Raw genomic sequence first — 13,219 nt, 5'->3', positions numbered from 1 at the left:
CCCTGTGGATATTTCTTTCCATCTTCTCTCATCCTTACCCAGACATGTGTCTGCACCCTGTATAGGTTCCATCTTTCTCTCCTGGCCCATAACCATGTTTGTCTTTGGGAGCAGCTCTGCTCTGATATAGAAAGAAATATCTTCATATTTCTCACCCCACTGAGAGGTCTGAAGATTTCCTAAAGAATGTTCTAGACTGCAAGTCTCAACATGACCACAAAAGATAGGAGGAGCATGAAAGTAGAAAAGGATGGCTGGGTAGCATCAGGGTTCCCAAAGGACATTGCTGGTGAATACTGCATAGTGGTTCAGCATTTTTCAGGAGGAAAGGGAGAGAGAATAATGTTGGTTTGTCTTAACAAGCTGGTTCTTAGATGTTGAAGTGTACTCACCTAAAGAGTTAGTTATGGTCCACGACAGTGAGTAACTGACTGAATGCACTGGATTTTTCCCTCCCTTGAGGTGACTGCTGGATGCTGGCTGCCCTGGGCTCCCTGACACTGCAGAAGCAATTTTTGGAAAATGTTTTACCAAAGGACCAAGGATTCCAGGATGGTTATGCTGGGATTTTTCATTTCAGGGTATGTATTCTCTGCTGTATTGATACTGCTTGGGCTTGGCTGGTTGGATTATATAGGGGTCCAAACTGCAGTCCCAGACCTCGACATCCTTGAATGCTTTGGTTCTTCAGTACTGACTCCCAGTTCAGAATTTTGCAGAAAATCCCAGATTTTCTAATGATTCCCTGTGCTCCAGGTGGTGCAATCACACTTCAGGGAATTTGAAGCCCTTTTCTGAAAGTTATGAGTCCAGAGGTACAGATACTAGCTATTCAGATAGATTTGTGTACATATATGTTTTAGATGGCATTTTGGTGTCCGCTTTGATTTGGACAGTTTGTTATGGCTGTCAGCACAACTGTGCTCTGTATCTATTTGGACTCATTTTCTGTTTCCCCATATACTTCACCTTGCCTTTCTAGCTCGTGGAAATGGCTTGAAATTACAAATCCTTGGAGACAGATCAGAGGAACAGGCTTTTGATATTTTGAAAAGAAGTTTCTTTCAGAGACAAGAGCAAGGCTTTTTAGTAAATCTCACTTTCTACCAACTCTTGAAATTCTCTGAATCTCCCAGGAGGGTGACTGGGATAGTAACTGGCAGGCCCTGCTTGCTTGTATCTGAATCTACCAAATAACTTGGGGGATTAGAAGCACTTGCAGTACCATTAAGCTCCAGAAACTAAACTGGTTGTAGAAAGAATCAGTATATACTCGGCCATTCATCATCCCCTGTTTTTTCACAACTTTGTTTTGTTACATGCAGTTCAGTACCAAGCAAAGAGCTCTGGCAGTGGGACTTCTTTGACCCCCTGGAGCTCTCATGGAGCAGCACCAGGAGGATTATCTTGTGGCCAGTCTAAATTTTGCTCCATTCCTTTGCCCCTTGGAATACCAGATGTTTCTGTCTTGGCCCATTTCCAGCATGCAGAGGTGCACTGTATAAGATAAACCAGCTGAATGGACACCACTCCGCTTAAAACACATTAAAAGGATGCAAGCTAGATTGTCTTTCATGAGAGCTTTGAAAAGATTAGTTAGGAGCAATCCTTAAATCTTAAGCAGTATAAATACCTTACAGTATTTGAAAATGTTTTCCCTGTCATCTCATCTGCAAATCAATGCAACTGTTTCTGGCTTTCCTTGAGCAATAAACCCCTGAGAAAGCTACTCTGAATGGAAATGCTTCTCGGCAATGCCTTTCAATTATTCCATCAAAGATATTTTACTGCCATCCACAGGCTAAGCCACCAGTCCTCAGTTCAGTGAAAAATCACAAACAAGGCATATCATATGCTAATATAAAAATTTTAGCTTATAACTTTTTTTCACCCTTTTGGATCTGGAGCACGTTGCGTCTCAGGAATACAAAAGGCTGCTCCAGTCTTCCTGCACAACACTAGCTGTTTGGCTGCAAGAATTAAGGGTGTTAAGCACTTCATCAGCTGTAGTTAAGAGGGGTAACGTTTTTATCTAGGCAATAATTACAATGATGTTATTTTACCAGGAATTAAGTCAGTCTTGTGTTTGTATAGGAATCACTTTCTCTGCCATAGAAGCTCTGATGCTTGTGAGGCAGGGTGTGCCACGCGTTGTGACAGTAAGCAGCGGCAGCTCAGCCTGGGAAAAAACCAGAAATGTTCTGCAGGGACTACAGGGGGTTATGGCACAGTGCATCCACTCAAAACAGGGAGGATCCACCCTGGGTGTTAATGCCCCTGCTCTCAGGAAGAAATTGATGAAATCTTTAAAGGCCATAAGTGGTCAAGACCTCAGTTTCAGGATACATGCAAAAGGTGCCTTCTAATAGCATGGAAAAGAGAGTGGTTGAAAGGCATGGGATTTCTCCTTGCTCAATCCCAGAACTAGATTTCTCTAAGGTCCCTGGTGAGGAAGGGGAAAAAGGAAGTAAAATAACTACACAGTATTCCCCCTCCGACCAGCACCACCCTAGGTGTGGTGTTGTCATCTTGCAACTGTCCATTTCTTTTTCCTCCTCTTCTAAGCTAAGGAAAACAAAGTCCTGATTTAAAAGGCTCACCACTAATGTGGAAATGAAGAGCTTCCCTCTTTGAAGCCTGCCTACATAGGGATTCTTTGTTTCACTTGCTATCACGTTCCAATCTGCAGTACTTTAAATCCTGAGGGTATAAAGACATTTCATGAAGCTGAACTCTCAAGCCAGAAAGTGAAGGCATAGGGCCTCTCTGAAGGCATAGGGAGGAGAATGGCTTCTCCTGTACCACTCTTGCACTCCCAGAGCATCCTAGGACTTTCCATGAGGTTTCTCATTCCCACTGTAGCTTTTCCTGTCCTTGTGAGCTCAGATGAGACCATGATCTTTAAGTCTGTGGCAGTCAGGACAAAGCAGCTCTCTTTACCCAGCTGAAGAAAAATACAGTGCTGCATTCAGAAGGCCTCCAAGCTTGAGCTCCCTACCGAAGATGGCCAAGGAACTTGGCTTTTAGAAAAATGTCACTCAGTGTGTTTGGACTGCATTAATCCCCACAGCCAGTTCCGTGTTGTTATCCTTGTTTACCTGTTGTGTTTGCACATGAAGCACCATGGGGAGGTGTGGCTGGACATCACGCCTTTTCTCCATACAGACCTGCTGCCAGGTGTTGACTGGTGACAGGAGGGCATGTTAGGTGACTTAAAGGACACCTCCTTTTGGACTGTCCTTTTGCCTGTCTCTTTTTTGGGCAGAGGAGAGCCATCGGCAGGCTTTTCCTCAAACCTCATCCTGCCAAAATCAAGCAGAAGGCTCAAACCGCTCCTGGAGCTCAAGTTCAGAGAGTCCAACCCTGCCACCTCCTGCCGCCACTAATGTAGGGAGTGAAAGGCTGGGGTGAGGCAGAACTTAAGTAGGATCAAACCTGCTTTCGGCTTAGCAGACTGTAAGCTGCTTTGCTGCTGGGGAGATCTGGTCTTGTGCTTTTCTAACAGAACAGCTCATTTCAGGGTTTTTCATTGACCAAAGCTGTTGAAATAAAATCATGCTAGACTAAATCTATTGCTGGCATACTTCCACTGGAGTCCTTAGCATTACTGCAAATAAGAGCTTGGCCTCTTATGATTGCGAATCATGCTAAGCTACATTAATCTGCTAATGACTCTGGAAATGGCTGCTTTAGTTCTTCCCCACAGATCTCTTTCCCTATCTTCTCCCTTGAAAGGTTTCATCAGCTGGATCAGCTGGAGAAACACCTGCTCTGTCCACATGCTGGAGAGACCGCCTGCGTCCTCCTCATCTATCAAGGAGATGGATAACACCTCAAAACAGTCTTTAGTCACTACACGGTCCCTGTCCATGACAGCATGTCAGAGTCTTAATTGAAACACAGAGGAAAGAAAATCTAGAGACTGGATCATGACAGAGGCCCTCTGGCCAAGAGCTGTGCTGCAGGGGAAAATCCAAGTGCAGCTGAGGAGTGAGGCTCACTGAACCATCTGCATGATTGTTCTTCATCATCTTGAATGCTTGCCTATCGCCCAAGAATATTAGCATATTTTCCATGTTGAATCTTTCTTCCCACTGATTGCAGGACTATTTATATTCCCAAATGACTTCCCCTGCCACTGGGAAATCCAGCCACTTGGTAGCTTGTTTAACAATGTGGACCATTAGCCTGAAGCAGTTCAGGAGACAACTTGCACATATCCATGCTTTAGATTAATTCCTGTGCTATTTCAGGAGGCTGTTGCTTGGCGTGAATATTAGCTCTTAAAAGAGACTCATTCTTTTCTCTCTCTTCTTTTCTTTTTTCTTTTTTTTTTAAATTTTATTTCCAGTTCTGGCAATATGGAGACTGGGTGGATGTAGTGATAGATGACCGACTGCCATTCCTAAATGGAAGATACCTGTCTGTACACCCTCGAACGTCAAATGAATTCTGGCCATCCTTGCTGGAAAAAGCATATGCCAAGTAAATATACCTGTTCTATTCTTCCACCCAGTGCCGAATGCTTTCTATGGGTAGTTTCACCCTCTGCTTTATGCAAAGCACACAGGGAGGAGTTCAGGCTAACAGCGGTGTATGTTGTGCTGTGCTTATGCAAGGAACTGTGGCTGCATGCAAACACAGGGCCAACAGAACCTGGAGATGTTGGTCTCAGGCTGAAGACCTAAACGTACTCAGTCCAAGTCTGGGACGTTAACGCCTGAGGAGTAAAATGAACGGGGCAATGGCTGGTGACACAAAAGGGGCTGGGCATCTCCTCCTTACTTTAAGCAGACTTCTTTTGCCTCTGTTTTCCTTTCCATATTTTCCTCTGTTTAAAGGTGCAGACTCTAAGCAGGGATTACCTCTGTTTACAATCACTAATCAGAGATCATGTAGATATTTGGAGCCAGCAATGAGAGGAAGCATGGCTGAAGAACATGCTCAGGCACAACACATGCACTCCTGTGAGTCTCTGGTCAGCTCTCACTTCACACAGAGAGGTCTGACTCTTGGCTGAGGTCCCCAGAGTACTGAAGGGTTAATAAGGATTAATAAAGAGATAATAATTTAAAAAAAATCCTCTGAGGACTGAAGGGATCAGAGTGTGGTCCCTTAGCATCCGTAAGATTGCCCATTATTAAATATGCTGAAGAGAAATTCCAGTGTGAGGGGTAGTATGAAGGGCTGGAACTTGGTACACATGCCCTACGTGAAGCAGGTGTAACATTTGCAATGCAGTGAAGAGGAGCTGGAGAAGAGAGCTAATTATTTTGGCAGATTTGGTCAGGAATAAACAAATGTTAAAGCACCATCTGAATGACTCAGGAGTAGGATGCATTTTGCCCTGAGTTATCTCAGAAAAGTTGACTCAGGATTCAGTATCAATTTGCTGCATAAGATTTTAATTACAAAGCAAACCAAACCTCTATTAAATTAAAGTTGCAAGCGATGCTGTTTATGAGATTCCCGTTTGAGAAGTTTTTCCCCGGTGCCCATGACAAATTCTTTTCATCAGTGTAGGACAAGGACAACCCTTCAAAATACAATTAGCCGCAGACTTCATTTGATTACATTCATTAAATACAGCGTGTATGGTAGGGTTTAACAGCATGCTCTACCTGCTCTAAGTACGGCATGTTCCAGCTTATTTGCTGTCTCAATAAAAAGCACACGATAAAAGCAACAAGGACTGTGTTGGCAATATTAAATTATTATCCTATTATTGCACTCCAGCAGAGTGAACTGGGAACAGTGCTGAAAACTTATTTTTGTCTTGCCTTGGGAGCATGGGCAAATACCTTCACCTCTCTCTTCTTCCTATTTCTCATTTGCAAAAGGGACACTGGCCTTTTTTTTTTTTTGAAGAGTCATGACAAAATACGATGTAGAAACTAACAGTTCAGCTCTATTTGATCCAAAACATACATTTGAACTAGTCACCCTTCGCCCCCTGTTCAGAAGAAGGAAACTGGATACTTCAAGATGAGATGCAGCTCATCTCCCTAAAACATCTGTGTTGACATGAGATGCACCTTATTATTTTTCACTGTCTGTAAATGTCTCTAGACAGCTGCCTCAGATGTGGGTGAATATATAGGAAAAAGTCCCTCTTTGCCTCATTCATTCCACAGGGCACGTGTTGTGTCTGGCCACGTATTTCAATCACGTTTCCTTTCACTACCTGGCCCCATCATCTACACACCCCAGGCTCCTCCCATGCTCAGTGCCTCGATGCACATGTCCATTTTGGAAGCCATCGCTGTACATTGCTTGTTAAAACACAGTGTAAGGACTAATTAACTTTTTTTTTCCTCCCCTCCCCTCAACAAGGTTTCGGGGCTCCTACGAGAACTTGCATGGAGGTTACCTTTCTGATGCTTTAGTAGACCTCACAGGTGGCATCCAAATGCAGTTTTCATTGAAGGATCCCCCTCCTGATCTGGAGGAGATACTGAAAGCAGCTGACAAATCTCAGTGTCTGATGGGGTGTAGCACCTCAGGCCAGGTGAGTCACAGGGCCAGTAGCATGCCTTTGTTGGTTTACCATGTTTATGTAAAGGTTGCTCTTTTCAGTGAAAAAGGAAGTCCATAATCATTCCATGCAATAGTTACAGTTTATGGATGCCTGAAGAGATGTTGGCAGCAAAAAGTAGGTAAGGTTATGCAGTAAGGAATGTAGATGGATTGGTCTGTCAGAGAGGGGTCTGTGGCTTATCTCCTGGCTAAATCCACTACGATAGAATGGTATCCCTCTTGCAGCAGGGCTGATTTTGGCCTCATAGCTTTGTGATCGATTCTAGCAAGGCCAAAATGCACCTCTCTTCTGCAAGAAGGTGCTATTATCGCATTGTGATTTGCAGGCTACCGGTATTAATGCTGGGAAGTTGCAAAAGGCTTTGTGATGCTCAGCAAGTATCTTGCTAAAAGGTTGCTAGGGCTTCCCTTACAACATGTAAGGGAAGACTGCAAAGCGTGTGACATTGCTCCTGTAGTGCCTGGTTCACTGGGACTCGAAGCTCGGCTGTTGCAAACAAGCCAGGGACTAGCCCCTCAGCTCAGGTGGCTGATACTGGGCTGTGGGTGGCAGGGAAATTCTGCCAGTGACACAGTCCAGATCATTCTGCAGTTGCAGCAGCTCTGGACCATTGAAGAACTAGCAAATATGCAAAGACCTGTAGTTTTGTTACATTTACTGGCCTGCTTATGGCTGCAGTGGAAACAATAGTCACATTCCTCTGGAGCCAGTGTATTTGAGATACTGCTGTAGTCAAAACCAAGTTGCTTTTTCTGCCGTGCCAAATGGCAGTTCTGATTGCTGATGGCCATACCTTTGTAGTGTGGCAGAGAGCTAAAAGCTGTGCTTTTTCCCTTCGGCAGCCGAGGAGGAACATAAAGTTGAGGAATGGGATTGTACAGGGTCACGCCTACACTGTCACAGGAGCTGTGAAGGTAAGATCAAGGACTTGTTCCTGTCTGGTGGTTTTGCATGGGTGATCCACTACAGGGCAGTCATGCTGCTGTTCCATTCAGAGTAATTTTAATTAGCTTCACCCTTAGGAGGGATTGTTGAAAGCACATAGTTCAAATTCCAGGAGATGGAAGGATTCTGCCACAATGGGAAGAGGGAGGATATCTGAATCCTATAATTTTTTCTAACGGAAAAATGCAACTTAAATTCACTTTTGTGTTGGGACACTTCAACAGCAAATACAGCATTTCTGGGGATATTAATTCCATGCCGACTCTTAAAAAATTCATTTTTCTGTTTCAAATGGGAATAGAAGCACTGGCTGAAATTGTGGGATTTGTCATATGCAAATCTACATTTGTTCAGCTCAATCCCAAGCTGCCAAAAATCACTGTGTGAAAAGTAAATAACTCTCTGGTTCAAGAACAGTATTTCTCCATCTTTTAAAGCTGTTCTACTCACGCAGAACTTCTCCTAGCTAGATATTAATATTGCTGATCTGCAAACGGGACTGATTTATCACACAAATCAAAAGAAATGAAGGATTTTTTACAGCCAGAAGTCAGAACATGGCTTACCTCACTAAGCTGCAGTGCACACAGGGAGAGTTAACAGTGAGCAAGGCCAAGAAGGAAACCAAACAATGGCTATGCTATCAAGCAAGATAGCTAGAACACATTTTAATCTCAGAACCTAAAGTACTTTGGAAAGGGGATGTGTTTTCCCTAAGCTATTTTCTTCCTTCTCCCCCCTCTCTTTAACGGTTTCGCGTATGAGCTTGGCTTTGGTTCATAGCCCCTCATGCCATGGCATGCTTGGTGCTGTTCTCATAGTCTCTGTGCTTCTTCTCGGAGGATACTTGCTCATAGCCAAGAGGCTCCAAAATGGAAGGATGGAGGTTGCCAGGCTCCAGAGAAGGCTCCAGCTGGCTCTCTCCAAGACAGGGGTGGAAGGATCCCGAATCCTATTGGAGAGAAAGCAGGCTGTTTCAGCTTGCTGCCGCTCGTGATTAGTGCAGGGAGGCGAAACAGTCTTCGCCTCACCTTACAGGAGTGCCGAGGCATCCGGGGGGGTGTCCTGTGGGGAAATGATTTGAGGCTGGCCAGGGACTGGGACTTTGCCTGGGAAGAGGCTGCCATGGCCTTTGTTTCCAACACTGCCTGTGTGCATAAGGAGAGCCAGAAACAAAACATTTGCTTCTCCTTTCCACTTCCACCATTTTGGCTTCACTGGCGAAAGTGAGCTGCTTCTGGCTCAAACCAGTGGCAGCAAGAGCAGAAAAGCACCAGAAACTCCAGCTGTTGGAAACTGCAGTACTGTAGATATAGAGCCACAGATTCTGTTTATCATCATCTCTCCGTGCTGACTGTCGACATTCGCTCCAGGCAGTCTGGTGACCTCGTTCCTCAAAGTCTCTGCCTTTGCTGACTCACAGAATCAGATGTGCAGAATTGGGCACTGGAGCTTCCCAAGGCTGTTGAAGTCATGCAGTGTGGCAGGAATGCTGCTCCTTCTCTCTGTGTCAGCTATTCACTGTCCTCGGAAAAGCAAAATGGGCACAGTTTTCTCCCACACCTCATTCCTTTACAATGTAGCAAAAGGCACTGATTTTTAGCTGCAGTCAAATGAGATCAGAAGTTAAACCAGGTCTCCAGGGTATAGAAGAAGATCCATTTTATTACCCATCTCTTCACTGAGTATCACAATTGTAAAAAGCAGTGACTGAGTTTATTTTACTTTCCTCTTTACAGATACGCTACAAGAATGGGTGGAAACATATCATCAGGATCTGGAATCCATGGGGCCATGGGGAGTGGAAGGGGGCCTGGAGTGATGAGTATGATCTTAAAGTTTTAATCTTATAAGGAGAATCACTCTTTTATAGGCATATTGTAAAGGATCTCTGCCTTGCATCCATTATAATGAAGCAGACGTTTCTAAATCAATTCATTATAAGCGTTATTTCCATCTGCAAAGCAACTGCCTGCAGAAATCCAATCCAGGGAAAACTAATGCAGCATTGGTTTTATATGCGCTCCTCACTAGGTCTAGCTCAGGCATCTTTTTGCCTATGTGTACATTTTTCCCAGTGGGTAATTCCAGACAAGTCACGGATGAAAGAGTTATTGCCCGGAGTAAGCTCTGGCCATGCCCCTAGGTGCTGGCTGGCTGCTTCTATAGAATTCTGCAGCAATCGTGCATCCACCTTCCTGCTCCTTCTTCCCCTCCCATGAGTCCAAATCTGGGAAGAGGATGGTTAGCAGAGTCCATGAGACTAGGGCAATATTTTTATGCAGTATTTAACACAGAGAGACAAAAAGGGCCCTTGGTTATTGCAAAGGTGAAGTGCCACTGGGTGACTTGAACTGATCTTTTGGATCCTGCATGCAGCTTTGGGATGCAAGGACCACTTTGCTGCTGTGAGTATAAGCTAACTTCTCTTTTCTGAGGAAAGGAATGATACAGAGGAAGACTGCAACAGTGTTTTGTAAATAAATAGATGTTAGTTTTCCTGGTGGAATTGCATCAGTGTTATCCTGACTAGAGAGATGTTCATGTGTCACTTGTACATGATTTAATAGCATCCCACCTCTCCCTGTTGCTAGGAACACTCACAACTTCACTGCTGAGAAAAGTCAGGCTAGCGTGTTGTGTCTGGATGGGTTGGCGGGTGGTGCAGACACGCTTAAGGCTGGGATAATAGCTATCTGCTCAGACAGCATCCTTCCATTTTTTGGAAGGGTGAACTATAATCCTAACTGTAATTGAAACGTCAGTAGAGCGCATTCACAGGTAAGCTGCATAAATCAATAAATTATAGATTCATGCTCTGTTTATTTATCTTAAACTCTGCAGAAAGTACAATTATCACTTAATTATAAACATGCTGCTTGGAAGCGACACATTTGACTGGCTAATGTGCCCTCTACATGTCAGTGTAATATCAGCACTATGCCTTGGTACCTCACTAACCTCTCCAGCATGGGGACAGGTGACTGGGGCTTGCAGGGCAGAGGCAGGATTCGCCATCCCAGGGTGGGCAACCTGGGCACAGCAAAGGTGCGGAGCTCTGTTTGCTGGCCTTGGCTATGAAGGTATTGAGCACAGTCCTGTTCCCAACATGCGGTTTACTCGCCCCTCCTGATCCCTCATAGCTTAACGGGCTGGTTAGAGGAATGGGCTGGCCGGAGAGATGGAAAATTGTGCCTCACATCTGCTTGTTGCTTTGTTCCTGTTTACAGCTCTCCTCAGTGGGACCATGTTGAGCCTAAATGGAGGGAAGCCCTCCTCAGAGAAAAGGATGATGGAGAATTCTGGTATTTCCCTATCAATCCTCCTGTCTACCAGGTTTTCTGTTCATGCTCATTATGAAAAAGAGTCATTTAGGCAGTTCTCTGCTCTTAGGAATGGCTCAAGGCACCGTGTGCTAGCTGTGTGCAAACAGCAAATTGGAGGTTGTCCTGATCCCATGGTTTCAGAGGAAACAAGACCTGGAGAAATGGAGCTGCCCAATATTAAGTAACAAGCTGGTGAAAAAAATGAAAAGTGAGAGAAGTAGAAATCCAGCTGGCTGAGGCCTAGTCATTTTGTCACACTGCCTCTCCCCTAAAAGTGCCCAGCTTGAACCTTGGACTGGCTGGTGCTCGGAGGGGACCGGTGGCTGAGCAGGTCATAGAGCTTGTGCACTTGACCGCTCTGCAGGTGCTTGTGGTTTTTCACTGCCTCTGATTACTCTCGGATCCAGTTTAGCCATGTATGAGCAGTCCTTTAGAAAAGGTATTATTATTCACAGAGTGCACACTTGCCCCACAAGGCTCTGAGGAAAGCAAGGGAACAGCAGGCTGGTGTGAGATAGACACTGCAGGCTTGAGAAAAGCATGAGTGTGGGGCAAGACGCTGCAGAGGGACAAAGCAAGGTAGAGTGGCAGAGATGTGCTGGAGATAGCAGGACTCCACCTAGGTACTATTGAACAGGTCCTGTAATTTCCCTGGGGCTTTAGGTACAGTTAGGGCAGCCCAAATGCATTGAGAGCTGATGACTTCTGCACGGTATCAGCCAGCTCAGCTACAGCCTGCAGTGCTCCTTGTAATCCCCCTTTAAAGACATGGGGAGTGAACGTGAGTACCTGGCTGGTGTCTCAAACTGAAAGGTGAGATTTTCTCCTTCTCTGCAGGATGTCCTGTGAAAACTTCCGGGAGCAGTTTTCCTGGCTGTATATATGTAACAGTACCCCAACGTTTCTGGACTTTGGAGATCAGCACTGCACAACGTGGTCTGTGGAAAGGCACGTCAGCCTGTGGAGTCCAGTCCTTGCCACAGGCAGGAACAACTATTCCCCAGGTAATGAACACTCATTGCAGTCACTGAATCCTCTCCTCCTCTCCACTGGTGCTTACAGTCAAACATTCACTCTGAGCACTGAAATGCAGAAATATTGATTGCCAGTTGTTAATGCCTGCCCTTTCCCATTACAGCACCTATCAGCTGGAGAAGCAGAAACAAAGCAGCAGCACTGGCTGCTGAGTTAAAGCAGGAGACTTATGATTTAGAAACCCTGAACTCTTTAAATCAAAATCTGCTTGTCTCTCTTCTTTCAGTCAGTTGCAGTAAGTGTTACTGGGGACCTCATCAGAAAGTCTGGTTTGGCAAATATGTAGCCGACTTTACAGAGTGAGAAATACTCGCAAATTAAATGGATATGAAATTAAATAATTGAGCTACAGAGCTCTATTTTCAAAGGTAGAAATGCCTTTGAGTAGTTAAGACCGTTGGTTTTACTGCCTGTGCAAGGACTTTTCTGGCATTGCAAGCTCCGATTATTATTAGTATTTTTTTTAAAAAAAATTTGTCTTTTTTACCTTATCTTAATTTATCTTACTTTTTTACAGATGCATCACTATTTGGGTTTTGTGTTTTTAACCTAAGATGGTAGCATGTGGTCAGTGAAGGAGCTTCTTTTTTCTGCAACGCTGACTTAGCAGCAAGCAGGTTTCAGCTTACAGGTTTCAGCCTCCTCCTCATATCCTTCATCACCGTGTCTCAATGGGTGATAACAAAGCAACGCCTGTGCTGCTGCGCACCACGGGCACTGGGACCGAGCGAGGAGGTGCAGGGGCTGAACTGAGAGCGTGTGGGCAGAGCCAATTTCCTTGGAGCCGTGTTTTCTACCAGCCCTCTAGTAAAGTTCCTCTCCAAGTACAATTGGGCTAAATTGCAGCTTTCGAGGCCACCCAACACAGCTACATGGCTTAAAGTCTAGACTGGTTTAAGCAGATTCTGCCATCTCAGTCCTTTTTCCCCAGTTTGGGCATTTTACTTCTTTCTTATCAGGGATGCTTCCTGTTAATCAAAACCTTGGCCAAGAAGAAATCTTTTCCCTCTTCTGCTCAACACTCTGTCTTGTCCACCACAAACATTAACAGGAAGGAAGGGGAGGATAGCTTTGGACTTTTTCTGACTTTTTTTTTTTGTAATTTTCTTTTATGTGTTTGCGCTCTCCAAGCTACAATCCTTTTCAGCTCAGCCACTGGGTCAGGTGGCTGATTAAGAATCACTGTTTTCTGCCTCGGGGCAAGTGTGCCATGTAGGTGAAGCAGATGTAGGGGGGGTGAGAAATCTACATGACTTTGCCAGAGATTTCTAGAATGTGCAATCAGTTTAACTCCAGATGCCTCAACTCCTACTGGCAATGTAGGGACTACAGTGCTCTATTGTGTTGAAAGGATCTTGGAGCAGTAACTACCTAT

The 13,219-nt window shown here is 44.8% G+C and overlaps 1 protein-coding gene across 1 annotated transcript in view; it reads left to right on the top strand.

The window, feature by feature from the left end:
- CAPN13 (calpain 13) overlaps nt 1-13,219 on the top strand; it is a 50,169-nt gene that overhangs the window by 16,149 nt on the left and 20,801 nt on the right. Inside the window, exons 4-10 of the mRNA XM_075042491.1 lie at nt 463-581; nt 4,352-4,485; nt 6,334-6,508; nt 7,381-7,452; nt 9,223-9,308; nt 10,714-10,788; nt 11,647-11,813. Of these exons, the coding sequence (XP_074898592.1) occupies nt 463-581; nt 4,352-4,485; nt 6,334-6,508; nt 7,381-7,452; nt 9,223-9,308; nt 10,714-10,788; nt 11,647-11,813 (828 nt within the window). The remainder of the gene's footprint in view (nt 1-462; nt 582-4,351; nt 4,486-6,333; nt 6,509-7,380; nt 7,453-9,222; nt 9,309-10,713; nt 10,789-11,646; nt 11,814-13,219) is intronic.

This window comes from Buteo buteo, chromosome 12, assembly GCF_964188355.1.
Source record: "Buteo buteo chromosome 12, bButBut1.hap1.1, whole genome shotgun sequence".
NCBI lineage: Eukaryota > Metazoa > Chordata > Aves > Accipitriformes > Accipitridae > Buteo > Buteo buteo.
This window is presented reverse-complemented; position numbering and strand designations above follow the sequence as displayed.